Source organism: Lissotriton vulgaris, chromosome 7 (assembly GCF_964263255.1).
Source record: "Lissotriton vulgaris chromosome 7, aLisVul1.2, whole genome shotgun sequence".
NCBI classification, from domain to species: Eukaryota; Metazoa; Chordata; class Amphibia; order Caudata; family Salamandridae; genus Lissotriton; species Lissotriton vulgaris.
This window is the reverse complement of record NC_141695.1, coordinates 1,232,938,961-1,232,966,932: the sequence shown is the minus strand read 5'-3', so window position 1 is coordinate 1,232,966,932 and position 27,972 is coordinate 1,232,938,961. Positions and strand designations below refer to the sequence as shown.

Here is a 27,972-nt window from a genome sequence, read left to right as displayed (position 1 = left end):
CTCCTATTGTAGATCTCTTAATCTTTGGAATGACTGCAAGATTAGCTGCTGAAGAACGCAAACTACGTGCAGGTACATACCATCCAAACCTAGCCTGAAGCAGTTTGGGTCCAAGTCCGTGAAGCGTTCTAAAGGCAATGCACAAGGACTTGTACATATCCTTTGTCTCACTGGGAGCCAATGCAGGTCAGCCAAGATGTGTTGGATTATATTGCAGGTTCCATGCTGGTTGCACTCAACCCTGCGGAGACAGAACAGTTGGAGGTGGAAATCCCTGAACAGGAAGTCAGGGGTACCTATTCAGGACATCGCCCTGTAGAAGGTGCCGGGCCTCCATGCTCCCAGTAGTGTTTTAATCTGCGTATTCTCTAGTTCTTGTTTTCAACTTGTGGCCCTCTTTACTGACTACTGTCAGAAGGGTATGCTTCATTTTGCTTCTCTGTTATGTTGCTATTGTGTTTCTCCCAAAGTAAGACAAAGATCCTCCCCTCCTTGATTCCTACCGCCTTCTCCATGCTTAACACAGATTATAAGGTTTTGCGTAAAGTGTTGGCTGCCCGCTTGCTTCCCCACATGTGCTCCGTGGTGCATGCCAATCAGACAGGCTTCATTCCCATGCATAGTACTATGCTTAATATATGGCAGTTGCTCCTCGCTCTAGATCAATGTGAGTCTGCCATAGAGAGCATTGGTCTTCTCTACGGACATTCGAAAGGCCTTTGACTCGCTCATGTGGGAGTTTTTATATGCTACTATATTTGGCATGGACTTGGGTCTTGACTTCGTCCAGTGAACAAAGCTCCTTTACACTTGTCTGCTAGCTCTAACTCACACTGACTCTCTGATATCAGAAGCCTTTGTAGTTTAGCAGAGTACCCAGCAGGGTTGTCCTCTTTCCCCTTATTATTTGCAATTGCAATGGAACTGTTCACTCGTACAGTTGGCTTAGGCTATCACTATAGTGGACTGTGTCTTGGTGCCGAGTCCATGTTTCTTTCTTTATCTGAGGACAATATGTTATTCTATTTGAACTAATCTACAGGGGATGGTGAAGGGTTTCATGGAGTTTGGTCTTCACTCAGGGCTAGAAGTTAACTAGAGTAAATCCTTTGTGTGCCCTGGCTCTGGGCTGGTAATAGCACACTATCAGATACCTGGGAGTCTCTATCTATCAGTCGCCGGATTTACTTTTCAATGACAACTGTGACAGCACACTTGCTGGATTGTGGCGATCAGTGGCATTTTGGACTATGTTGCTGCTTCCCTTGAGTGGCAAGGTTGTTGTCTCCAAGATGGCCATCTTGCCCAGTCTCCTCTATCTGTTTGTGACTCTCCTGCTTCAGTTGCCCCGGAGGTTGTTTTGAGCACTAAATAGTTTCTTTGTGACCTTTTATTGGGGTGTGAGACAAAGATGTGTGGTGTTTTGGGAACTACACTTCCTGGGGCAGGAGGGTGGTTTGGCAGCCCCAGATCTGGAATAGTATTATCTAGCATGGCAGTTGCAATGGGTGGCATGCTGGCGGTCCAACCTATGGGATGCTGTGGGTGCTCAGTAAAGTGGTTTCCAACTAGGGAGGCACAGACCAGGATCTTGTTAAGGCCCCCCGGCATCTGGTATGTGGAATTTGAATTTGCTCATTAGAACAGCATGCTATGTCTGGGCTAGGGCCATGAGGAGGATGCATGCCAGGATGCCATATACACGTGAGCTCCCGCTCTTGGTGGCTCGGCATTGGGAGTGACATGGGAGTTGGTCTGGACTCTGCTGCTGAACGTTGGCCAGGGATGTGGTGCAGGACAATTTCTTTGTGGGGGTGAATATTGGCTGTTCTTAACCTTCTGGGAGTCTTACAACACCCCAGGTGGGCATTTCTTGCTGCATAGCACACTGGTATGTATAATCCGCGAGTGAAGGAACCCGGGATCGGTGACGCCACCAAGCATGATTGTCTTTGCCTTCTTTTCCTCCTCACGGGGCAGCTGAAGGTGGTCATCCTACTGTGCAAGGCCCTCCTGCAAGGGACCGAGTTAGACCATTGCCGAGCTCCGGATGCATTGAGACCGGGATCTTGGAACACTGCTCACTGATCTGGCATGGTGGGGGCGTGTTCTGCAGTGCACCCTGTGGGTGCCCTGGAATGCTCGCTTCAGACGTATTCATTTTTTGTTTTTTGCATCAGGCTTACCTTACCCCCTAGTGCATACACAATTCCTGTGGGTTCCTCAGTGTGCCCGCAGTGTGCTACTGAGGATACTGGATTTCTGCATATGGTGCAGACTTGCCCCTACTTATCGTCACATTGAATGTTGGTTCTTCAGGTGGTTTATAGGGCCACAGATTGGGAATTTGCATTTAGTCCTCAGCTGTTCCTCCTGTGTCTTCACGAGCATGCTGCAGGCTGGTAGGTCAAGGATAATATTCTAGACCTGGCCTCAATTCTTGCTCGTAGGCAGATAACAATGAGCTGGTAAAAGGGATGAGCATTTCAGGGACATGCAGAGACTCCATTCACTGAACCTAAAAATCAAAACACATACCAAATTGGCTTGGATGTATCCAGATACCCCTGTCAAAACCATGCCTTAAGCCCTCAATCACCCTAGACCTCTACTGCCCCTCCCGCTCACACTTTCTACTTGTTCTCAGCAGGTAAAAATGTCAGCACTTTTCTTCCTGAATTGGGGAAAATGCACACAGAGAAGATTCTAGTATTATTAAGTCCATGCAGATATTTCATATTCCAGGGAGAAAACTTTCAATCGCGGGAATTTGGCATCAGGATAACAGACCCAATCTGAGATTCAGGTCCCCCAATAATCCACAACAAATGTTGGCACACTCATTATAAGGACCTTAGTGTACAATTTACACATTTTACATACAAACATGCTTCCAACAGTGTAACACACACACCTGCACACACACTTGCGGAAACATTGCATGAACGATTACATGTCTTAAAATGTATGTGGCATGTTACTGTGCCATACTAACTGCAGGATCTCAGTTTGTAAAAAGGGAATCAATTTCAAGCACCCTTAATTGTCTGTGACTTCGAGTTTGGCGAAGGGGTTACTCCTTCACAGTGTGACGGATATCCCATCAACCTTGTTCTATGTGTCACAAGATATAATGCGCTTGTAATAAAGCAGATGGGATATTTTTCATGTTTGTGATAGAGTAAATCGTCAGCTAAATTCAAAGTCAGGCCCTCATCCCATTTATCACAAGCTATACTAATTTCTTTGTTGGCATATCAAGGACTATTATGTCCGTGACAGCATACTCTCGCACCAATAATCTATATGAAGGATCACTGAGCATTGGTGCCTTCAACTCTTGGGCCCTTATTATGATTGGCCACAAAATGCAGATGGGGCCCTTATTTACAGTTTCTGGAGGCATCAAAATAATGATATCTGTGGGAACTGGAAAAGTCTCTTTCACCTTTCACCAAAGCTGCCAAAGCTGCCAAATTCTCTGGGTGAAAGATTGTAGCAAAATGTGCAATTACCCAGAAAATGGGACAGGAATATTAGATTTAACAGTAATTTCTCTATTCTTAGTGGATCCTCAGAGTCCAGCTCTTAATTGGCATGATTTCTAAGACTAAGGCGGAGGAGCGTCGCCCCACTGCTAATTTAGCAGTGCATAAAATTAAAATTAAATGATAATAATATGACGTTATTATCATTGTATTTTTCTATAAGGCACTCAGAGTTGGGGTGGGGCTTTGTAATGCCATTCAGAATGAAGAGTGGTTTGCACTCCTCTAAATACACATGGGGTTTGGACTGCCCTTTGCATGTTCTTCAATGGGCTGTGTTGCAGAGCCCGGTGGAGAACATGCCCTGCCTCCCAGGCACTGCCTGAGTGGCCAAACAGGCCGCTCATACCTATCATTTCACTGCTCATGCAACATCGTGATTGGCTGGGAGAGCCAGGAAGGCTGGTAGTTTCTGGTGCTTGCAGCAGATCTGAAGATGACGGAGGAGAGAAGTGCGGCGGCGTGGCGGAGAAGGTACATTTATTTATATGTTGTTTGATCCATTCTGCCTGCCACACCACCCCCGTTTCGAGGCAGCTGCCACTGCCATCACTAACATTGTTTATCACTTATATCTGGCTGGGAGCATGGGTCAAAAGGGAAGGGATTCCAAATATTCTTCAACCCCCCCACTCCAATTTCTCATATCCAAACTGTGAATACTTTTACAAGTTAGTAACGCCTAACTAACTAGAAAAGTATGTTTGGCTATCATGTATTTATTTGCATTTTTAAAAGAGGTAACATAACTTAACTGCAATGTTTAAGTAAGTCCAGCCATATTTAAACATTGACAATTTAATAGAATAAATGTAAACAATTTCTGCGGTGGGGGCACTGATTTGTTATTAAAATGGAGGGGCATGGCATTAACAAGTTTGAAGACCACTGTTCTAATCCCTGCACAGTGGGCTGAATTAATCAGCACATGTTTTATCAGGGCCTAAGTAGGAACATCTTAGTGTCAAATTATCTGAGTCAAGGGGCGTGGTTGAAAGCTACTCACTTCGATTCCCTTCCAAACTTTTCACACTGTAGTAACAGATCTTAAGAAATGTTTACTGGTAGGGGCCATATGCAAATACATAGAAATGAATCAACTGACTGGATGTAGTGCAAGTACCGTGTTCTGGAAGTCCACCTCTAAACCATTGCATAAGTGTTGTGTCATGGGGCTCATAGAAGTTCACATCAATACACAGTAAGATACAGTAGATATTTCATCTGCACCTCCCAGCCAAAGAACTCCCAACGTCTAGCTGCAAAAAAGTATAACTCCAAAACTCTGCAATAAAGGTCCAGACAACAAATGTACAACCACCTAATAGTACAAGAACCAGAACAACTGAATAGGTGATCCAAACGTAAAAGCTGCAAATCATGTATTATAAGTGAGCACAAATATTAAACTTGCTCATAGGATCACATTTCCAGTCTATGAATAAAATACTTTCAACAATCAATTGAAAACAAGCTAAATATTGCCAAAGAAAATCATACTAGGCTAGGTTGTACAGCTTCCAGCGATTTGAGTGGCAAACAGGTAGCTTGTGCAAGGAACATACTTCTCCACTCGATCCACTTGTCACAGTCTTTGCTTCTTTGTAACCTTTGGATGAATGTATCTTGACAGCTCAGCCACATACAATCATGGTCTGTCATTTGTCAACGCTGTCAACATGAGTGACATGATTGTAGGATTTGCATAATTTGAAGGAGATGGAGGACGCAACTTGAAACCATTTTTATAGTAAGAAGAACCTATGCAGTAACACGATCAGGGAGAAGATTAGATTCTGCAGTACTGTCACCCATGTGTCGTATTCACTCAATTAAATAAATGCACTGAGTCGGAGGTTCTGTAAGAACGTGTTGCTTTATTCCCTGCCAGCCTCGCACTGGCTTACAGGCTATTCTCTTTCCTCTACCTCACTTCCTGTTCCTGCTTTCCTGTTCGCCTGCCCTGTCCTGAAGCAGGGTCAGGCGAGACGACGTGACATCTCCCCTGTTTTACAAAGTCTTGCTTCTGCTACATTTCCTCAACCAGTCATCAAGGTTTCCTCTTTAGACGTTGGGGACGTTTCTCTCGCCCTGAACCTTGACTCTGGTGACTCGTGATTTCCATTGTTCGTGCAGGACTGTGAGGATACTGGTCACTGCTGTCACTTTGGTTATGAGACTCACTTGAAGTTTGACTTGACGATGTCTCACGCTGGGTGTTCCGATTGCATCTTTTGAAGTGCGAGATATTCCTCGTTATCTGTTTGTGGTCGGCCTTGGCCGTGATCATAGTTCCTTTCTTCTTGATGACTTGGAAGGGAGTGTTGAGATATCGACTATCTGCCTTGGCGCGCCGATCACTTCGGACAATCACCCAGTCTCCTTCTTGAATGTTGGTGTCTTTGGCGTGTCTACGCTGGTCTGCGTATGTCTTCATCTTGTATTTATTTTTGTGATCTATCTCGACTAGTGTATCGTGGTCGATGGTGACATGTCGTTGTCGAGGTGTGGAGTCCATCATAGGTAGTCGGGTTCGAGGGGTCCTTCCTAGCATCACAGTGGCTGGGCACTGATTAGTGGTGCTGTGTGGTGTGTTTCGGTATGCTCTTAGCACTTCATTTAGTGTCTGTTGAACATCTTTATGAGTCAGTTCTGTCTGTTGAATCGCCTTTTTGAGTGTTCCCATGAGTGTTCCCATAAATCGTTCCACCATGCCATTTGCCTGTGGCCATAATGGAGTGATTTTCTGATGTTTGAAATTAAGATGGGTCGCAAAGTTTGTGAATTCATGGCCGTTGAATGGAGATTTCATCAAGCACCGGAATTACTGTCGTTGCTCGAGTGGATGTTATTAGATGTGAAAAGGGGAATCGTGAGTATTCATCCATGATGACGATGATATATTGTCCTGATTGCAGCGGTCCGAAGAAATCAACTGCAACTTGCTGCCATACTCCTTCTGGTAGTTCTGACATTTGTAATGGTGCCGGGGGTTCTTCCCGACTGACCACTTGGCATGTCATACAGTCTTTCAGGGTTGTTTCTACCATGTGATCAAGTGTGGGGAACCACACACGTTCTCTCAAGGCTTTCTTGGTTGCATTGATGCCTCTGTGACCTTCATGTGCCAAATTGATGACTCCTTGGCGCAATTTGAGTGGGATCACGATCCTTCCCCCTCGCAAGAGAAGGCCGTTGTCACTAATGGAGAGTTCGTCGCGCACACGTTGGAACGCGGCGATGTCTTGACTCAGTTGGTCAGAGTCTTGAGGTGAATGTTTCACATCCCTCCAGGAATTCGTGCGGATGCGAGTCATTACAGCTTGTATAAGCGGGTCGAGCGTGGATGCTTCTTGTATGGCTTCAACTGGAACCGTGGGTGGACATGCTGCATCAACGACAAAGTGAAGGTATTCATCAGCCACAGACAATGCAGTCCGAGCGCCAGCCAGTGGATGGCGCGACATGAAATCAGCTGGGTTTTCAGCTTTTCCAGGTTTGTGGATGATTGTGAAAATGTAGTCTTGCAGGCGCAAGCCCCACCGTTCAATGCGTGGTGGCATCTTTGCGTTGGGGTTTCCGAAGATTGTGATGAGGGCCTGATGATCCGTGATGATCGTGAAATGTTTGCCGTAAACAAAAAGATGGAAGTGTTTGCACGCCCACACCACAGCCAGGCTTTCTTTCTCTGGCTGGGAGTATGCTTTTTCGGTGTCCGTGAGGCTGCGGCTTGCATACGCAATGATGTGGCGTTGATCCGAGTTTTCGCGATATTGGGCCAAGATGGCGCCCAGGCCCACTGGGCTAGCATCGACTGTGATTTCCGTTTTCTTCTTTGTGTCGAAGTATGCTAGATTTATGGCGGACCCGACAGCTTGTTTGATCACGGTAAATGCTTGTTGGCACGCTTCAGTCTATTCAAATGGTTGGCCCTGGCGAGTGAGTTCACGTAAGGGGTAGCTGATTGTGGCGTAGTCGCGGATGTAACGCGTGCAGTAACTTGCCATTCCGAGGAAAGAACGAAGGTCGCTCACGTCTCGGGGTTTCGGGGTTTCAGCAAGCGCTGCTACCTTCTCAGGATCTGGTCTCATCCCCTCTTTGGAAAATATATGTCCATAGAATTTCAGGGTGTCCTTATGAAACTCACATTTACTGGCGTTAAGAGTTAGATTTGCGGTCAACAGTGCATGGCAGACCCTGTCCAGTGCGGTGTCATGTTCGGTTTGGTCTTTACCGAATACTAGCAGGTCATCACTATAGTTGAAGGCGTTGGGGATGCCTTTGTATGACCCGTCTGATGGCCTCCCGGAAGATCTCGGCGGCCAAGGAGATGCCGAAATTCAAGCGTTTATAACGAAATAAACCTTGGTGTGTAGTGAACGTTGTGATATACCTTGATTTGTCATGAAGCTCCAGCTGGTGGTAACCTTTATTGAGGTCGAGTTTGGAGAACACAATAGCGCAATTTAGTTTCGTGATCATGTCACTGATGTGTGGCCCAGGATGGCGTTCCCGCTCAATGGCGGTGTTGGGCGCGCGCATGTCGACACACAGTCAGACTTTGTTGTCTTGTCCCTTCTTAGGAACCACCACGACTGGTGACACCCATGGCGTAGGTCCTGACGTGCGTTCAATGATGTCTGTTTGAAGGAGGTCTTGTAACTCGTCATCGACGGCTTGTTGGAGGTGAAATGGCACCTTTCTGTGATGTTGAGCGATAGGTGTGACATTCTCGTTGATGTGAAGTTTTACCTTGAAGTGGTTTAGTTTTCCGAGGCCCTTAAAGAGGTTTGGAAATTTTGCTACGATGTCGGGGGCATCTTCAGTCATGTAGAGGAGTTCTACCAGCTTGAGTCTTTCTGCCGTGGGTAAACTGAGTAGGCAGTCTGCCACATCTGGCCCTTCTACCACATGGATGTATGCATCGACTGTCCGGTCTTTGAATGTAAGGGTGGTGTGAAACCGGCCTAGGCATGGTAGGGGTTTGCGTGACATCCACGTGAATATGCGGACGGCCGCAGGTTCCAATTTGGGTCTTTGTTTCATGTTGTAGTACTCAAGGGCGCAGATGTAATTTAGCGAAGCTCCTGAGTCCAGAACAAATTTCGCAGGATGCTCTCCTATTAGGATGTCTAACTTCGGGTATCTTTTTAGGCGATCAGGGTCTGATACCATGCAGATGTATTCATCACTGTCCTGTGATGTTGGGGTACGTGATGAGGATGACTCGCTGGATGTGTCTCTGCGTGACCGGTAGGATTCTGTTGTTTGGTGCCTAGTTCGGTGAATGCTCTCAGAGCGACCTCTTGATTGACTAGAGTATGCTGACTGGACGCTGGAGTTGGACGAGCTGGAGGAGCGTCTTTCCTTCCCTTTTATGGCTCTCGCGTGGTGGCGTGTGTCACGGCCTTTGGTCGATGATCTGTGAGTTGACTGCTTGGCTTGACATGCTATTTCGAAGTGATTGTCTCTCCCACAGCGATGGCACCGCTGGCCAATTGCTGGACATTGTCCTGAGTGTGGGTATTCTTGTCCACATCTGTAGCAGGTGGGCGCTGATTTGGCAGACCTGGAGTGCCGTGAGCATCCTTTGGAGGATGTCTTTCGGGATTTGTGAGACTTATGGGAGCTTGACTTTGGTTTGGTCGATTTAGATGATCTGTGTGCCTGGGCTCGTAGTGCATGGTCCTTCTGGTCTGATTTGTGTGTTCCCATTCGTTTGGCATAGTCTTCCGCTTGATCATTTATTCTTGTTAGCTCCTCGATTTCCTCTAATGAATATGGTTTCTTTAGGAGCCTCCGACGGAGGGTCTCGGAGTGACATCCATCAATGATGCGGAGCCTCAATGCATCTTCGGTCTTGAAGTTGTCGAAGTCACAGTATTGTGCTAACCTCCTTATGCGCACGATGAAATCACTCATGCACTCATCTTTTTCTTGGGTTGCTAAGTTGAAAGTGTGTCTTTCGTAATCTATGTTCCGTTTGTGGAGGAATCGTCTATCAAGAGCGGCTTTTACTTCGTCATAGGTAACAGTCGCTGCGTTGGGTAATTCTTTGATGAATTGTGCAATGTCTGGACCTATCAAGTTCCTCAGCGCCACAAGTTTTTGCTTGGGGTCCTGCACCAGGGATCCTATCATGTAATCCTCGAAGTCCTCGCTCCAACTCTTCCACGTTGGACCCATACTGTTGCCTGGCGTCAGTGGCAGTGGCTGTGGTTGGTGCATGAATGAGGCTCCAATGGGGTTGTTGGCCATTGTAGGTGCGTTGCCCGGAGGGGTTGGTCCTCCTGTGTTTGCTTGTGGGGCTGGGCCTGTTGTGTTGCTCCCTCCAGACGAGCTGTCAGGAGATGTGTTGGACATCTGTAGCAGCTTCTTGAAGAAGCAGGCCAATATATTTTGCTTGTCAGTGGATTCAGGCTCCTGGGAAGGAATTCAGACTTTCCTGCGTCCTTGCGCGTGATTCCCGCCTTTTTCTTCACTGCTGAAACCCTTCTTGCTGATTGGCGCCTGACCTTAAGATGGCCGCCATCATGGGTTCGTGGGTTAAATGTGCGCTGGCGCCTGACTTTAATATGGCCGCCGCGCGGGACGTCTTGTCTCTTGCTTGCTTTGCCGCCGTATATATTTAAACCTTTGCCTGGGTCTGGTGTCGCGGGGAAACTGCCGAGTATGACTCACCCTCACTCCTCTGTTGTGGATGCGGGCAGTTTTCTCTCTCACGCTGCACGGACGCTTCGTATCTTCGGGGCTGCTGGCGCTCTGGGAACACGTGGGGACGGCGCTCTGGCATATGCGCTCCCACTCCTGGCTGACGGAGCAGGGTTCCGTGAATCGCTGGTTTTCTCTGGTAAGTTCGCAGGATGGCAGCTCCGGCGCCGGGTTTGGTTTTCGCGCTTTTCCCGCGCCGCCGGTGAAACAGGCTGCTGGACTCGGTGATCGGCCACTCTGGTTGGCTGAGTGATACTGCTGTTAGTGGGTTTTAAGATGATCCCACCCTCGTCGCCATTGTCGTATTCACTCAATTAAATAAATGCACTGAGTCGGAGGTTCTGTAAGAACGTGTTGCTTTATTCCCTGCCAGCCTCGCACTGGCTTACCTCTACCTCACTTCCTGTTCCTGCTTTCCTGTTCGCCTGCCCTGTCATGAAGCAGGGTCAGGCGAGACGACGTGACACCATGAGCAAGAGATTATTAGAGGTTATTATTTGAGTTCCACTCTATGATCATCACACACGTTTTGTCTCTAAAGAAAAGATCCAATCGAGTGGCAATTAACCTGTCCCTATACCCAAATTGCAAGTCTATTGGCAATTTTGATATTCTGATATACAGTGGAAAATAGGCAGGCTCCTGCAGTGACAACTAGAGCTCTATTACTTTCACTTGATCAAACTTAAAGGGCAAATCAGAGCCCCGAGATGATGTAGCTCTAACTTTTCTATTGAACATGATATTTTATTATTTCGAGAAACTTGGTGATTTCCTACTCATCTTTTTTACACCAACAATAAACTCTTCAAAAAGGGGTGGTGTTCCTTGGTGTCTGTCAATGTACATTGCATGCCATTGTAATCTTGATGCGTTCAAGGTTAAATTAGACATGTGCTTAATTCTGCTCCGCCATATGGAAAGCTGGAGTCTAGTGCTGCAAAGTACAAGCATAATCTTGGTAAATGGTACATTTTTGTTGGAATGAAAAATGATCCTCTGCATGGCTCAAGAGAGGTTGCATTCCTGCCTCAAGTTTACGCTAGTAAGCAGTAATATCTTTGCTCGCTACCTCTGTATACACAGCAATCACGTTTGTGCACTGTGCCTTATTTTTAAAAAAGGAGTAAGACCCATAATGAGGCTCTATGGTCAGAGAGGCACGCCAAGTGCATCCTTCTTTTGCAAAGATAGCTACCGTCTCGTCACCAGGCTTTAGAGACCCGATAGTGGTGGCAGCAAACCCAATTTAAGTCAACATGGCAGGCCTTGCCTGACACCTGCTAGAGTGAGCTTTTCAGCATTACCCATGCCTTAAACTGTCTACCAGCCCCATGAAACCGTAAACCTTTGCCAATACATGGCAAACATGGAAGATGCGTTTGTGTATTGATTGGTGGTGGTAGATGTATGTGGAGAACATGTTGTGCCTGTGATAATGGGCACACTGGTATTCAATTTGTGTGATATAAAATACAAGTGGTACTTATGATGGAGGATTTGGGCGAGGTCAGACAGCAAGTGTGAATTAAAGAACTCTACACAGACATTCCAGAAAGTAGTTTATTGGATCAGATTTTGTGTGTCTATGAGAGGAAACAAAAGATCCCTTTGAAGCTAAGAAGTTTCCCCTACTCTTTTGTCCTCTGGAAAGCTGATCCTTCACATGTTAAGAGGTAGTTGAATTGAAAGAGTTCATATATTTTGCATAATTACGCAGTTCTCCTTCCTCATAGCACCTTAGTCCTCCCCATCATTATGCTTAAACTTTGGACAACAACCATGGCTGGATCAGTCTACTTTGAAAAAGCAAAAGTGTGGAAAGGCCCATAGCCAATACAAAAACAGATATGCTGGAATACACAATCTCACAGTGGAGAATGGGAGAATTTTAAGTCTCCAGGATTAATGTGCCAACATCCTAATTTCCTTTCCAGGTTTAGGATGAGTATTCTAAAAAGATCAGTGAGTCTGCTTGGAGCCTGCTTCCTTGGATGGGGTGCTTTTGCTTTAGGAATAATCTTGCTTTGAAGGAGGGTTCACCCAATGCAGTGTGTATCGCTTAGATATAAGGGAGTCCTGTACCTCTGTGCTGAGGTGGAGGCCAGACGCCCCGAGAAGAGTCTTCAGCACAACACATCAACCCCCAGAATTAAAGGGAGGAGGGGAACTCATAGGAGCGAGTTCTGCAGCCAAGATCCTGCAGCCAAGGAGCAGAAGGCTACTAAAAAAAGTTGACTTGCATCCTCAGTTGAGCAGCGACCTATAACTCACCAGAATCATCATGACATTGCATGCTCAGACAAGAAAAAAAAAACAACACTGAAATCTGGGCTGAGCACTAAGCATATTTGGGTGCTGGGCTGTGTTTGGCTTGAGGAAGGACCGCAAGTAACATGACTGGGCTGCAGTGGTCTCTTCACAGGTGCTGGTGATGCTGGTAATTGCCTGTCCCAGGCACCCGGATTTACCATGAACCTTGTAGTCTTTTTTAGAATTTTATATTGATTTTATATTATATTTTATATCATCGTATTAAATATTCTATATTTCTCTCTTGGTGTCAGCCATTTGTGGTGTGCAGTGGTCATAACTTTGAGCTACTAATAATCTTTTGACTCAGAAAAGGGGAATCCACAGACACATCCCTTGACCATACCTTTTCTCCTGAGAGCAGAAAAGGACCACCATTCTACTTGAGAAGCATTTAGTAAAAGAATCTACATCAATAAAGTAGAGGATCCAGGAGAGGCAAATGAGTTAGAATCTCTCAGTGCCTAGAGTTCATGGTAGAAAGTGGTTTTGATAAATTGGCATCAGAAATGCAATGACTATAGTGTAAGGAATTAAAGATAGACAGCTGCAATGACAAGACTCCCCCACTCCAGCAGTAAAAGATGCATAGGTCAGCAGCAATTGATCGGTTTCTGGGACCTATAGTTTTTTTATTTGGGCTTGCATCTGAGAGACATCAGTATGATACTGGTGTCTGCCGATGGTGCGAGAGGGGAGACGGAGGATACCTGAGGGATAGAGACTGCAATGTTGGTGACAGACTTTTGTTGTATTTAATGTTTGGAAGGCAAGGATGATTGTTCATTCAACCGTCTAGAGCATGGGAAGAGAGGACAATTCCAATCGTGGTTTGTAGTTAGAGATTTGTCACACCATCCCCATGGTGTGCATGGCATGAACTAACAATATAAATAGAACGGGAATCACGGATAAGGTTGTGAGCCTCCTCTGTTCTTTGGTCGAGCCCCACCAGTGCCCCTGGTTGTCTAACCAAATACTTATCTTGTCCTTATCGAGAGGTATGGAAGGAAAGGGAGGGCATTGACAACCAAAGCTCTTCAGACTGAGATAAAGAATACGAGAACTGAATTCTGGTAATGCCAACACAATAAAGAGATGTAAAGAGACTGTAAACAAGATGAACTGTAGAAAAAAAGTAACTATTTGGGTGGTAGGACACTGGAATAAATATTGTAGGAATATCATTTTGTCTGAGATGATGGCTGAAGTGTACATTTTGAACAGTAGTGCTGAAAACTGGGAGAATGGAACCTTGAAAAGAGGACAGTCATGTTGTGAAGCTGCTTGGACTCAGGCTAGCCAAAAAGGCCAGGTACCAAATGTCATATGATGTTATGTCATACATCTCCATTAGTTCAATCAATTTGTGCACACCCCATGTAATTTGTCTGTGCTTGGCAATTTACTTTTTCTCATGCCTCCTAGATTTGGCTTAGTGTAAACTTTCTGTGGTTATCAAATAATTACACTTAAAAGGCCCCCTGTGGAATCTGCCAAAATCACTGAATAACCTTTCATTGCATCCAGGAAATCAGCTTTGACAAATCCAATGTGTCTGATGTTAATGTGTTAATGCTTGCAAAGAGCAAGGGCGCATGCTTGTGTTGTATTAAATAGCACATTACTGAAAGTCCTATTGGCTTTACCAGTGCTGGTTTAGTTTCTATTTTCTACACTAGCTCAAAGCAGACCCGTACTACCCCAGCGAATGTATTCTGATTGGAATGATATAATAATTTGTGGCTCACACTACCAAATATGGGTGTCCATCATGAGAATGGCTCCGGATGTGAGTAATCCACAGGAGGGATATGCTACATGACAAGAATTCAAAATTGCATGATGATTTATTCAACATGCTGTTCCTCATTTACACTTGGAAGCTCACAGCCCAGTCAGACTTTGGTCATTTTTTGTAGATGCAGACAGAGCAGTGAGATACAGCTGTGCTCCTCCTCTGTTTGTGGGCACTAGATTTGCTGCTACTCCAGACAACAAATCAATTCCTACTTATTATTTTAGAATGGACCAATCAGCTGCACATTGTTACAACGGGCAGTGCCTCTGCTACAAGACTGCTGAGTCAGTCATGTGATTCTAGTGACACGGAAACACACGAATCACTCAGCATGAGAAATATGTGAGATTGTTGGTAATAAATCCTTGGATACTTATCTATTGCACCACATTGGATGTGAAAGTCATGGAATAAACGTCCTTCCTTCCTAGGAAACTGAGGCAAAATTCTAATTCCTTCACACATAGGGGCTTATTTATGGGGAATTGGCTTAGCGCAGCAGCGCTACCATATGCCAAATGTGAAAGGGCAGCAACGCACCATATTCAAGCATGCAAGTTCCTGTCCTTTCCTCCTGTGCTGGCCCACAATGTGCTGCCTAGCGCTATCACAGGCAACCATGCAACATGGTGCAAGCGTGTCTGCATTGCATTCAGGATTCGATTTTTGTGCAGGAAGAGGACCTTACTGAACAAAAACAATCCCTAGAGGCATTGTCTCTTTCTGAAGCACACAAGGAAAGAGGAAAAATCAAGAGAAATAAAAATATATCTCCTTGCTACGCCTGCTCTTGGGGATGTGTAAGTTGTTGCCATTTCTCCAGGTTTACGTGATTAAGTAAATCTGGGACAGCGTCAAACCCCATGGGTGTTGCGTGGGAAAACCTACTGCAATACCCAGGGAACTCCTCCCTGGTGCAGAGAATGGCAACTCAGCGACTTTAGCTGCGGTCTACAAAGTGGCTTTGCGTGGCCTCATAGATATAGTCGAGAGGGTTGTGCCACTGGAGTGTTACAAAAGTGATGCTCTGGCAGGGCAAGCCTCTCATGGATAAGCCCCATAGTTTGGACCTCTGTGACAGCGGAGCGGAGAGAAGAGCAGCAATGTGGAAAACCAAGCTGGTCAACTGTCATTTGGTTTGTTGAAACAAATCACTCGTGGGTAAACATATATCTCACAATTTGGAAGCATTTTATAATGGACAATCACGTAGAATTCTAAATAGGTCGGTACATACAACTTATCTACAAGGGATCTGGAGTGACGATAGACAGCAACAGCATGTGGGCAGAGAAGGGATATCACAGGGATTAATGCTAAACATGACCTTCTCTAAAAGAAATATAAACACATACAAGGCTTTCTGCAACCATCTTTCCATCCCCAATACTGGCAAATGCCCAAAAACATTTTGAGAATCATTTGTATAAAAGTAAGTGACCTCTTTAGAACAAATATTAATGTACTATATGTTGTGAGTTTTTCCCAAATGTGAATATGTGAAAATGTGAAAACACAGAACAGGTGGCCACCCTGAGAGAGGCTGGGAGGCGTGGGGAGAAAAGAAAGTAAAATACCACCATCCTTCCCATGTTACTCTCAGGCCTTCTATCTTTTAATGGGAGTCAGGGAGCATTGCTATATAAGGCGCTGTTCAATTTCTCCCACTCAAATGGACTGCTAGACAAGCAGCTGTATTAAAAGAGACAAGGTAATTAGATCATACAATGGTTATAGTTTATTTTCAATAAGACATAAGTGTACTTACAAACTGAGCTTGTGTGCCAAAAATACGATCCACTAAACAGCCAAGGTCCATCTAAAAAAACAATTTGAAAGCAATATTTACAATAAAAGCAAGGATCACTTGAGTATTAATGAGTGCCATTAATAGCAATGGTAGATAAGTCGTTGGAAGTTTAGTACATGATCCCTGGGATGCGACACACAAAATGATCACTCACAGCAGTTTAGTTTGCACAGGTTAGTATGTAGCGCATTGTCTAATAATAGTCATCATTCCATTGTGCTAGAAAACAAGTCAACGCTATAAGAAAAACAAATAATGACACTTAAAAAACGTAAAAGACTTGCCAGACATATGCCTAAAGAATGGGCATTGTAAACAAACAGCCAATAACATAGGAATGAATACCAAAATAGTGCATCAGCCGACTAACATTGTCAGAAAATAAAATGTGTCATCTCAGTCAGAAATGTAATATAATAACCGGGTTGCAATATCATAAATAGAAACGGAGTGCATGGGGATATTGCTTAGATGCAGAAAAAAATGGCTGAAAGCTAAATTCTCTGAGGTTCTATTCGCAATAGCCATCTTTTTTTCAAGACACGGATATGCTGTAACCAGAAAAGAGGTATAGATTGAGGTGTAAGAACTCGGAAGGCATTAATATTATGGCGGCGGTGGGCGCCATCTTTGGTGAGGCTGGGGGAGCGCTCTAGTCGCGCTGTCTTCCCACCCTCCTTTCTCCCTATATAATGTGCAGACCGGCCAGACGGCGCAGCGGGCTGGCGCAGCGGGCGCGCCGGATGCGCGCCGAAGCCGCGCCTAAGCCAAGCCCGTCTGCGCCCGTCCGCGCCAGGATCGCGTCGGGCACAGGGCACGCCGGGCAACATCTACCCACCATCAGGTACGATAGTAGGGATTTAATGGCACTTCGATCTAAGATAGGTGATCCATGTAAGGGCTGTCCCCCTACTGACCTTCTTTGGGGCCCCTTTTCATGTTTACATTGTAAATGGACGTCTCCCGGGACATCCACAGAGATGCCCAAAAGTTCTGTCCCCCCTAAGCACGGCGGTAATAACTTCAAAGGAGGTCTTATCAATGCCCGCTCACTGTGCTGCCACAGCCAAGATATACACGACTTAATTATGTGTCATGATCTTGACGCCCTTTTTATAACAGAAGAAGCTCCTAATCGCTACTTCCAAAAAAGACCACTCTTTCAGTCAAAGTTACTGGTAGAAAAATTAGAACTCTTTTTATTATATTTTTTGTAAATTCAGTTTGTTTTTTATGTATATTTTTTCAAAGGAAATTTTTTTTGCATATAAGTGTGCAAACATATATTTACAACATCAAACATTCATCCTATATAGAAAATGGAGGAGTACAGATTTTTTGAAACAGGGGGAATTGATGGATTATGGAGACGCTAAAGACACAGATAGACACAGGACACGTGTACACAAAACAGTGAACATATAAATGACATTTCTGGGGTGTGGTGGTAATTGGTAGTCTAGGTTTGTCGAAAATCTTCAACTCATTCAGTTGCTGCAATTCATTGCGGAGCTAAATCCTAATCCTATTAGTAATCATAGGAATGGTGGCATACAGTACATAAACTCCAAAAAAATCACAGAAGTAACTAAGACCAAACACTACTTTACAATATTTTCTTATCACTCTTATTTTAGAGCAAAATTTGATCTAAGGCCAACAGTTTGGCCAGAACACAACTACCACCTCGGTCGACGCGTTTCGAATCCTTAAAGTATTATAAAGGATTCTCTTCAGGACCAAACAAAATCAATCTGGAAGACATAATAAGTGAGAGCGTTCTGTCAGTGAAACATGCATATAGAAGAGAGACTCTCAACTCACATTCAGCCACCACATACTCTCAGGAAGCTTACCTGTCGCAGAGTTTCAAGAAAGGTTTGAAATAGTGGTAAGCTGAAAAGGATTTAAAAACCATGAATCAGAACGAGGCCATAGAGTAGTCATACTCCGACGGTCTATATGGAGAGAGATTATATGAAAAATACTCACTAGCAAATAGCTCTGTCAAATCCAGTTATGGGTTGAATTCCTATCGCACATTCAGTGTGGGTCTATGGCAAACCTCAGCTATCAGTCAGTTCAGGTTGAAACACCTCAAGTAAAATTCTGAAACATAATGGGAGATCCTGTTACTCAGGCTGATCGTGCTATGGTGATGGTATCTTTTGATATAATATATCATGGTCAATGTGCTCGTCATGAGGGGCGTTTGGGAGAATGGTCATTCTGATACCGTGTGCGAAAGCTGTTTGGGATGCTCCTCTATAACGGAGCATTACGTTTAGGCTATGTCCACGGATGTCGTGCTAGCGCGTACTACCATAGACTTGTTAAAACCAAAGTGCGCAGTTGTAATGCTCAATGGAGCTCGCTATACAAAAGGGAAGAAGAATCGTGCCCTCTTTGCTTACTTGTGATCCGCCGTCCGTCTCCTCCAGGTTAGTTCGCCATTGTAGATTGACGCGATGTGATTGGATCCGGGTTAGCCTTATTTTAATGGGCGGTGTTTCCGGGTTAGCTCGCGTGCCTCATGGGAGTTGTAGTATTCCTTTGAAAATTCTTGCGCGAAGCCCTAGGTATAATGCTGGATTGTGATGCTATTATTCACATGTCGTCCTTGTTGCGACGCTGTTGAAAACACTGGAAATGTGCTTTGTGTGAACGGAGCGATGTACTTTATATTCTACTGGAGGGCATTAAGTAAAATGTGACGAGCGAGGGATAGTGTCATACGTGAGTTCTCCCAGGATAATCGCAGATATCTTTCAAGTGGGGAATATCTAAGATAAGTATGATTTGGAGGTGTGTCACATAGGGCTGCAGGTCCAAAGTGGGTAATGTAAAGAGGGTGCCATTGGATCCATGAATGTGCTGGATGTGGCCATTTGCTCAAAGGAGGAGTTTTATACTTTGTATAGTTCAGACATCTCGTTAAGACCTTGTGTTGTGGTATTAAACTTCAATATTAGCATTGCCTCGCGTTGTCGCAGCTTGGCCTCTACGTCTCCGCCTCTAGGGTCAGTGTCAATTTTTGAAATTATTGTCCATTTGAACTCATGTTCGCTGTGCGTTTTCTCTATCCAATGTTGTACCAATGGGGCTGTGAGGACTTTTTTCTTAATCCTGGACTTGTGTTGAGACATTCTCTGTCTCACTTCTTGGGATGTCTTGCCTATATATAGTTTGTCACACGGACAGAGTATCCCGTAGACCACATTTTTCGTTTTACAGTTGGTGAACTGATCATGTTTCCAAAATATCCCTGAATGCTGAAAAAGATTACCTTCAATGGTTGATGCACAACACAGACATGTGCCACATTTATGATGGCCTGTTATAGGTGGCAGGCGCAAATAATCACGCAATGTTGGCGTTTTCGGTTTGGGGATCGCAGCTCGAACAATATGGTTAGCAATACTTTTATCCTTTTTATATGCAAAAAGGGGAACGTCTGTGAGTTGGTCGTCAAGGTCCTTAACTAGATGCCAGTTCTGGTGGATCAATTTTTTGAGGATGTTGGATGAAGGGCAGTATGTGGATACACAAACGGTGCGTTGTTGGTGGGTTTTTTGTTTTTTGGTCAATAGTTCTTCACGAGGTGTCCACCAAGCTCTCTTAATTGCTTGTTTGAGAAGTTTGGCTGGATAGCCACGAGCTAACAGTTTCTCTTTCAGAACATCAGCATGTTCCATAAATTCATCTTTGAAGGTACAGTTTCTGCGGATGCGCAGAAACTGACCTATAGGAAGGTTTTGTTTTAAACTTCTTGGGTGACTGCTAGAGAAATCCAATGCTTTATTGTGATCAGTTTTCTTTTTAAATAGAGTGGTGACCAGTTGACCGTTAGAACAGTAGACTTCCACATCTAAAAAAGACATCCATGTTTCAGAAGTCTGGAGGGTGAATTTAATATCTTCTGTCCTGTTGTTAATCCAATCATGGAACTGAGTCAGTTGTTCCGAGGTCCCCGACCAGGTGAAAAAGACGTCGTCTATGTATCGCACCCATCCACCGATCCATTGGTGGAATGGGTTGCCATTGTGGATAAAGGTGTCTTCATATTGGCTCATATAAAGGATCGCTAATTCTGGGGCGAAAGGACAGCCCATAGCGACCCCCTTTATCTGGAAGAAAAAATCTTCACCAAACTTGAAATAGTTTTTTGTAAGTGCCAGTTTGGCCAGTTTGAGAATAAATTCTGTGGGAATTTTACATGGGCTCTCACGTCTGTTTAGAAAGATTTCCAGTACCTCCAGTGCTTGATCTTGTGGTATCTGGGTATATAGTGAAACAATGTCCATGCTTACCAAGAGGTCGTGGTGCTCTGTAAATGGTAACCGGTCTAATTTTGTCAAATAATCCGTGGTGTCCAATATGAAAGATTTGACCGTCTGAATAAATGGTTTTAAGAAAAAATCAATAAATTTCGAGACTGGTTCAAATAAAGAGTCACATCCAGAAATTATGGGTCGTCCAGGTGGTGTTGTCTCATTTTTGTGTACTTTCGGAAGTACATAAAATAATGGGATTCGTGGGTGTTTATTTAGTAAAAAATTATATTCATTTTTACCAAGGAATCCTTGTTTAAGTCCATCATTGAGGATAGCGCTGAGTTCTTTCTGTAAATCAGCGGTTGGGTCTGTATTGATTTTGCGGTAACACTTAGAGTCCGAAAGCTGTTTAGTGGCTTCAAGAATATAGTCATCTGTTCCCCAGACTACAATTGATCCGCCTTTATCGGCTTGCTTAATGATAATATTTTCATCCTGTTTGAGTGATTGCAACGCCAGTTTCTGTTGTTGGGAGAGATTCGGTTTAATATATCCTTTCTTTTTCTTTTCTTGAGCTGCCAAAGCCGAAAGAATGGTCTTCTCAAAATGGACAACTTCTTTTGGAATTTTATTCGCCGGCGGGCAGAAATTAGATTTTCTCTTAAATCCAGTTGTTTCAAGTTGTGGTTGTGTTTCCTTATCTGCAAAGAATTTGACCAGACGGATTTTCCGACAGAATTCTATAAATTCCAGTTTTAACCGAACAAAGTCCGTGAATTTAGCTGGTACAAACGATAATCCCTTTTCGAGGACACTGATTTCCACGGAAGTTAAGACTTTCTTTGAGAGATTGTAAATGGGAGATTTTTCATTTGTTGCTAGTTCTTGTAATTGTGTCTCCGTGTTGACATCTCCCATGGTTGGTTGTACCTTGTTTTTCCTCGGGGCTTTTGCTGGCCCTGTCCTAAAAAAGGTTGTTGTTGTTGGTTTTGGTAGTTCGGTTGGTAATTTGTTTGGTATTGTTGCTGGTAATTTCTTTGGAAGCCTCCTCTTTGGTTGTATTGGGGGCGGGAGGGCCCTTGTTCCGGCTCGCTTCCTCCTGAAGATGAGGTATCAGAGAAGGTTAGGTATTTAGTCCTTGATCTACCTTGGTTGTCAGACAAAAAACGTCGTGCTTCAGGTCTAGTATAAAATTCTTGTTGAAGATAAGGATAAGCTCTCTCGAAGGTGAAGTTGCGTTTGTCTCTCTCAAAGTTATTCTCTTTTTGTTGCACAGTGAAGTCAACTTTATCAAGCAGGATCTTTGAGTCTTGTATTAAGGGGTTGACTTTTATTTCCGCCTCCAATTTCTCAATCTCTTCCAGTTGGATTTTTGACAGACGTTGAGCTGTTTCTATAGTTAGGACCATGAGGTCCCGACTACATTTAGTCTCTATGAAACTAAAACCTTTTTTGTACACACTGTCTTCTGTAAATATCACCGGTATGTTTTTAACAATCAATCCAGTTGGTATAGTACCTGACCTCAGATGTTGGAGTAAGTAGTGGCCGTGTAAATCTGTCCGTATCTGTTTCTTTTTCAGTCGGATTAATTTGTCTGATTCATTATTTACCTGGGCAGAGTTGCTGAGTGTAGCTGAGCTGAACGAAGGAGGGTCTCTCAGTACATTTTTTATGTGATCTTCGCTATAGGCAAATGTTTGCTCCTCTGACATTATCTCGGACTTGGACTAGTGGGAGTATATCAACAATCCTTTTCAGAGTGAACGTTTGGAAATCATACATACAAAGCATACACACTCAAAATTATATGTGAAAGAATAAAACGTGAATGGAGCAAAAGGATAGTGAATAAAAAAACAGAAAAGATGCCACAGTGGAAGGTGCCCACAGTCCACAACAGGTGGACACTACTAAATTCAAGACCAGAGACTACCTTGAATGTCTCACAGGAAAACTCGGATTATCGTTTGTACCAGCTAAATTCACGGACTTTGTTCAGTTAAAACTGGAATTTATAGAATTCGGTCGGAAAATCCGTCTGGTTACATTCTTTGCAGATAAGGAACCACAACCACAACTTGAAACAACTGGATTTAAGAGAAAATCTAATTTCTGCCCGCCGGCGAATAAAATTCCAAAAGAAGTTGTCCATTTTGAGAAGACCATTCTTTCGGCTTTGGCAGCTCAAGAAAAGAAAAAGAAAGGATATATTAAACCGAATCTCTCCCAACAACAGAAACTGGCGTTGCAATCACTCAAACAGGATGAAAATATTATCATTAAGCAAGCCGATAAAGGCGGATCAATTGTAGTCTGGGGAACAGATGACTATATTCTTGAAGCCACTAAACAGCTTTCGGACTCTAAGTGTTACCGCAAAATCAATACAGACCCAACCGCTGATTTACAGAAAGAACTCAGCGCTATCCTCAATGATGGACTTGAACAAGGATTCCTTGGTAAAAATGAATATAATTTTTTACTAAATAAACACCAACGAATCCCATTATTTTATGTACTTCCGAAAGTACACAAAAATGAGACAACACCACCTGGACGACCCATAATTTCTGGATGTGACTCTTTATTTGAACCAGTCTCGAAATTTATTGATTTTTTCTTAAAACCATTTATTCAGACGGTCAAATCTTTCATATTGGACACTACGGATTTTTTGACAAAATTAGACCGGTTACCATTTACAGAGCACCACGACCTCTTGGTAAGCATGGACATTGTTTCACTATATACCCAGATACCACAAGATCGAGCACTGGAGGTACTGGAAATCTTTCTAAACAGACGTGAGAGCCCATGTAAAATTCCCACAGAATTTATTCTCAAACTGGCCAAACTGGCACTTACAAAAAACTATTTCAAGTTTGGTGAAGATTTTTTCTTCCAGATAAAGGGGGTCGCTATGGGCTGTCCTTTCGCCCCAGAATTAGCGATCCTTTATATGAGCCAATATGAAGACACCTTTATCCACAATGGCAACCCATTCCACCAATGGATCGGTGGATGGGTGCGATACATAGACGACGTCTTTTTCACCTGGTCGGGGACCTCGGAACAACTGACTCAGTTCCATGATTGGATTAACAACAGGACAGAAGATATTAAATTCACCCTCCAGACTTCTGAAACAAGGATGTCTTTTTTAGATGTGGAAGTCTACTGTTCTAACGGTCAACTGGTCACCACTCTATTTAAAAAGAAAACTGATCGCAATAAAGCATTGGATTTCTCTAGCAGTCACCCAAGAAGTTTAAAACAAAACCTTCCTATAGGTCAGTTTCTGCGCATCCGCAGAAACTGTACCTTCAAAGATGAATTTATGGAACATGCTGATGTTCTGAAAGAGAAACTGTTAGCTCGTGGCTATCCAGCCAAACTTCTCAAACAAGCAATTAAGAGAGCTTGGTGGACACCTCGTGAAGAACTATTGACCAAAAAACAAAAAACCCACCAACAACGCACCGTTTGTTTATCCACATACTGCCCTTCATCCAACATCCTCAAAAAATTGATCCACCAGAACTGGCATCTAGTTAAGGACCTTGACGACCAACTCACAGACGTTCCCCTTTTTGCATATAAAAAGGATAAAAATATTGCTAACCATATTGTTCGAGCTGCGATCCCCAAACCGAAAACGCCAACATTGCGTGATTATTTGAGCCTACCACCTATAACAGGCCATCATAAATGTGGCACATGTCTGTGTTGTGCATCAACCATTGAAGGTAATCTTTTTCAGCATTCAGGGATATTTTGGAAACATGATCAGTTCACCAACTGTAAAACGAAAAATGTGGTCTACGGGATACTCTGTCCGTGTGACAAACTATATATAGGCAAGACATCCCAAGAAGTGAGACAGAGAATGTCTCAACACAAGTCCAGGATTAAGAAAAAAGTCCTCACAGCCCCATTGGTACAACATTGGATAGAGAAAACGCACAGCGAACATGAGTTCAAATGGACAATAATTTCAAAAATTGACACTGACCCTAGAGGCGGAGACGTAGAGGCCAAGCTCCGACAACGCGAGGCAATGCTAATATTGAAGTTTAATACCACAACACAAGGTCTTAACGAGATGTCTGAACTATACAAACTATAAAACTCCTCCTTTGAGCAAATGGCCACATCCAGCACATTCATGGATCCAATGGCACCCTCTTTACATTACCCACTTTGGACCTGCAGCCCTATGTGACACACCTCCAAATCATATTTATCTTAGATATTCCCCACTTGAAAGATATCTGCGATTATCCTGGGAGAACTCACGTATGACACTATCCCTCGCTCGTCACATTTTACTTAATGCCCTCCAGTAGAATATAAAGTACATCGCTCCGTTCACACAAAGCACATTTCCAGTGTTTTCAACAGCGTCGCAACAAGGACGACATGTGAATAATAGCATCACAATCCAGCATTATACCTAGGGCTTCGCGCAAGAATTTTCAAAGGAATACTACAACTCCCATGAGGCACGCAAGCTAACCCGGAAACACCGCCCATTAAAATAAGGCTAACCCGGATCCAATCACATTGCGTCAATCTACAATGGCGAACTAACCTGGAGGAGACGGACGGCGGATCACAAGTAAGCAAAGAGGGCACGATTCTTCTTCCCTTTTGTATAGCGAGCTCCATTGAGCATTACAACTGCGCACTTTGGTTTTAACAAGTCTATGGTAGTACGCGCTAGCGTGACATCCGTGGACATAGCCTAAACGTAATGCTCCGTTATAGAGGAGTATCCCAAACAGCTTTCGCACACGGTATCAGAATGACCATTCTCCCGAACGCCCCTCATGACGAGCACATTGACCATGATATATTATATCAAAAGATACCATCACCATAGCACGATCAGCCTGAGTAACAGGATCTCCCATTATGTTTCAGAATTTTACTTGAGGTGTTTCAACCTGAACTGACTGATAGCTGAGGGTTGCCATAGACCCACACTGAATGTGCGATAGGAATTCAACCCATAACTGGATTTGACAGAGCTATTTGCTAGTGAGTATTTTTCATATAATCTCTCTCCATATAGACCGTCGGAGTATGACTACTCTATGGCCTCGTTCTGATTCATGGTTTTTAAATCCTTTTCAGCTTACCACTATTTCAAACCTTTATTGAAACTCTGCGACAGGTAAGCTTCCTGAGAGTATGTGGTGGCTGAATGTGAGTTGAGAGTCTCTCTTCTATATGCATGTTTCACTGACAGAACGCTCTCACTTATTATGTCTTCCAGATTGATTTTGTTTGGTCCTGAAGAGAATCCTTTATAATACTTTAAGGATTCGAAACGCGTCGACCGAGGTGGTAGTTGTGTTCTGGCCAAACTGTTGGCCTTAGATCAAATTTTGCTCTAAAATAAGAGTGATAAGAAAATATTGTAAAGTAGTGTTTGGTCTTAGTTACTTCTGTGATTTTTTTGGAGTTTATGTACTGTATGCCACCATTCCTATGATTACTAATAGGATTAGGATTTAGCTCCGCAATGAATTGCAGCAACTGAATGAGTTGAAGATTTTCGACAAACCTAGACTACCAATTACCACCACACACCAGAAATGTCATTTATATGTTCACTGTTTTGTGTACACGTGTCCTGTGTCTATCTGTGTCTTTAGCGTCTCCATAATCCATCAATTCCCCCTGTTTCAAAAAATCTGTACTCCTCCATTTTCTATATAGGATGAATGTTTGATGTTGTAAATATATGTTTGCACACTTATATGCAAAAAAAATTTCCTTTGAAAAAATATACATAAAAAACAAACTGAATTTACAAAAAATATAATAAAAAGAGTTCTAATTTTTCTACCAGTAACTTTGACTGAAAGAGTGGTCTTTTTTGGAAGTAGCGATTAGGAGCTCCTTCTTTCACCTGGATTCAAAATAGTGCACAGTACTGGCAATTGTTTTGTTCATTACATTGTGGCGCAGCCTTACTGTGCTCATCGCCAAACCCGTTAAGTTTCGTGGCTTTTTATAACAGAAACATGGCTCAACGACTCTTCTAATCCTGATTTGGCTACTGCCCTCCCTCCAGACTTCACTATTTTCAGACAGGACAGACCAATTGGGCGAGGAGGTGGGGTTGCATTTATTGTTAAAAAGTCCCTTTCGTGTCACACATTTGATTTAGGTCCTCTCAAGGGAAGCGAGAGTATTGGCTTTTCGATCAAACTTAATGCCTCTACCTCTTTCTCGGGAGGCCTAATTTATCGCCCTCCAGGTAATGCCACCCCCTTTCTGGATTCCCTAGACGAAGTTCTCGGGTCGCTCATGTTACGTTACCCCCATTTTACTCTACTAGGAGACATGAATATGCAACTGGAATCGCGCGTCGACCCTCATGCCATTTGTTTTCAACATACCCTAAATATTTTCGGACTGGCTCAATTAGTGACCGCACCTACCCACCTAGCCGGCCACACTCTTGACGGTATTTGTTCCAACTTAAGCACTATGACTACGTCCCCTCCCATTCCACAAATTTGGACCGACCATAGTTTTATTCCCTTTGACATCGAGCAACAAGCCCAAACTTCATTAATAATAAAGCGCTCCCAACCTTCCTTCTCAGTAAACTGGAGAAAGGTGACCGACCGTATTAAGTTGGACACCCAGCCATTGGCACAGGCCCCTAAGTTGGTGGGAGACGTATCGGTCGATTCCCGCAACTTTCACGCCTGGATGGATCAGATTATCTCGGAAAATTCTGACCCCAAAGGCAATCGTGTGAAATGTCCTAAAAGGAAACTAAGTGCCCCATGGTACACCCAGGCCTTAACTGAGAGTCATCTACTTTGTAGAATAAAAGAAAGGAAGTGGAGGTAAAACATATGACGAGGCTTCAAGAGCCCTCTATGTTCAGCAGAGGAAATCATACCTCTCAAGTATAAAGTCCGCCAAAAAGGAGTATTACACAAAGGCCATCAACGACGCCCACCAGAAGCAAAAAAACGTGTTCTCTATAGTTAAAACCTTCACTTACCCCAAAGCTCTCCAACCCGAAATCCCCCCCTCTGAAACTCTGTGCAACCAAAATGCAGATTTCTTTGAGGAAAAAATTGCGAACATTCACAAAGATTTCCCGCCCCCCTTGATCATTCCCACTCCAGGCCCCCAAAAACAGGTACTCGACAACCATCATTCCCTGTGCAGCTTCCAACCTGTTTCTCTCCAACAGACCCGCAATGCGATTTTGGCCTGCAAATCAGGAGCACCAACTGACTCCTGTCCCCCTCGCATTCTGCATCACTTAATCGAGGTAGTCAATCCTAACATCAATGCCATCATAAACGCATCCCTAGACTCAGGGGTAGTGCCTAATGAATGGAAAAAGGCCATCGTGAAACCCTTGATGAAAAAGCAGAATAAATCTCCAACGGATCTGACAAACATGCGCCCCATTTCACTCCTGCCTGTTCTAGGAAAGATCACTGAACAGATGGTGCACTGGGAGATAAAAGCATT

General features: G+C 43.8%; 1 protein-coding gene across 1 annotated transcript in view; it reads right to left on the bottom strand.

Moving 5' to 3' along the window:
* The window catches only part of LOC147703294 (uncharacterized), a 157,825-nt gene that overhangs the window by 90,035 nt on the left and 39,818 nt on the right, over positions 1-27,972 (bottom strand). The window contains exon 5 of the mRNA XM_086929490.1: positions 16,142-16,192. Coding sequence (XP_086785616.1) covers positions 16,142-16,192 — 51 coding nt within the window. The remainder of the gene's footprint in view (positions 1-16,141; positions 16,193-27,972) is intronic.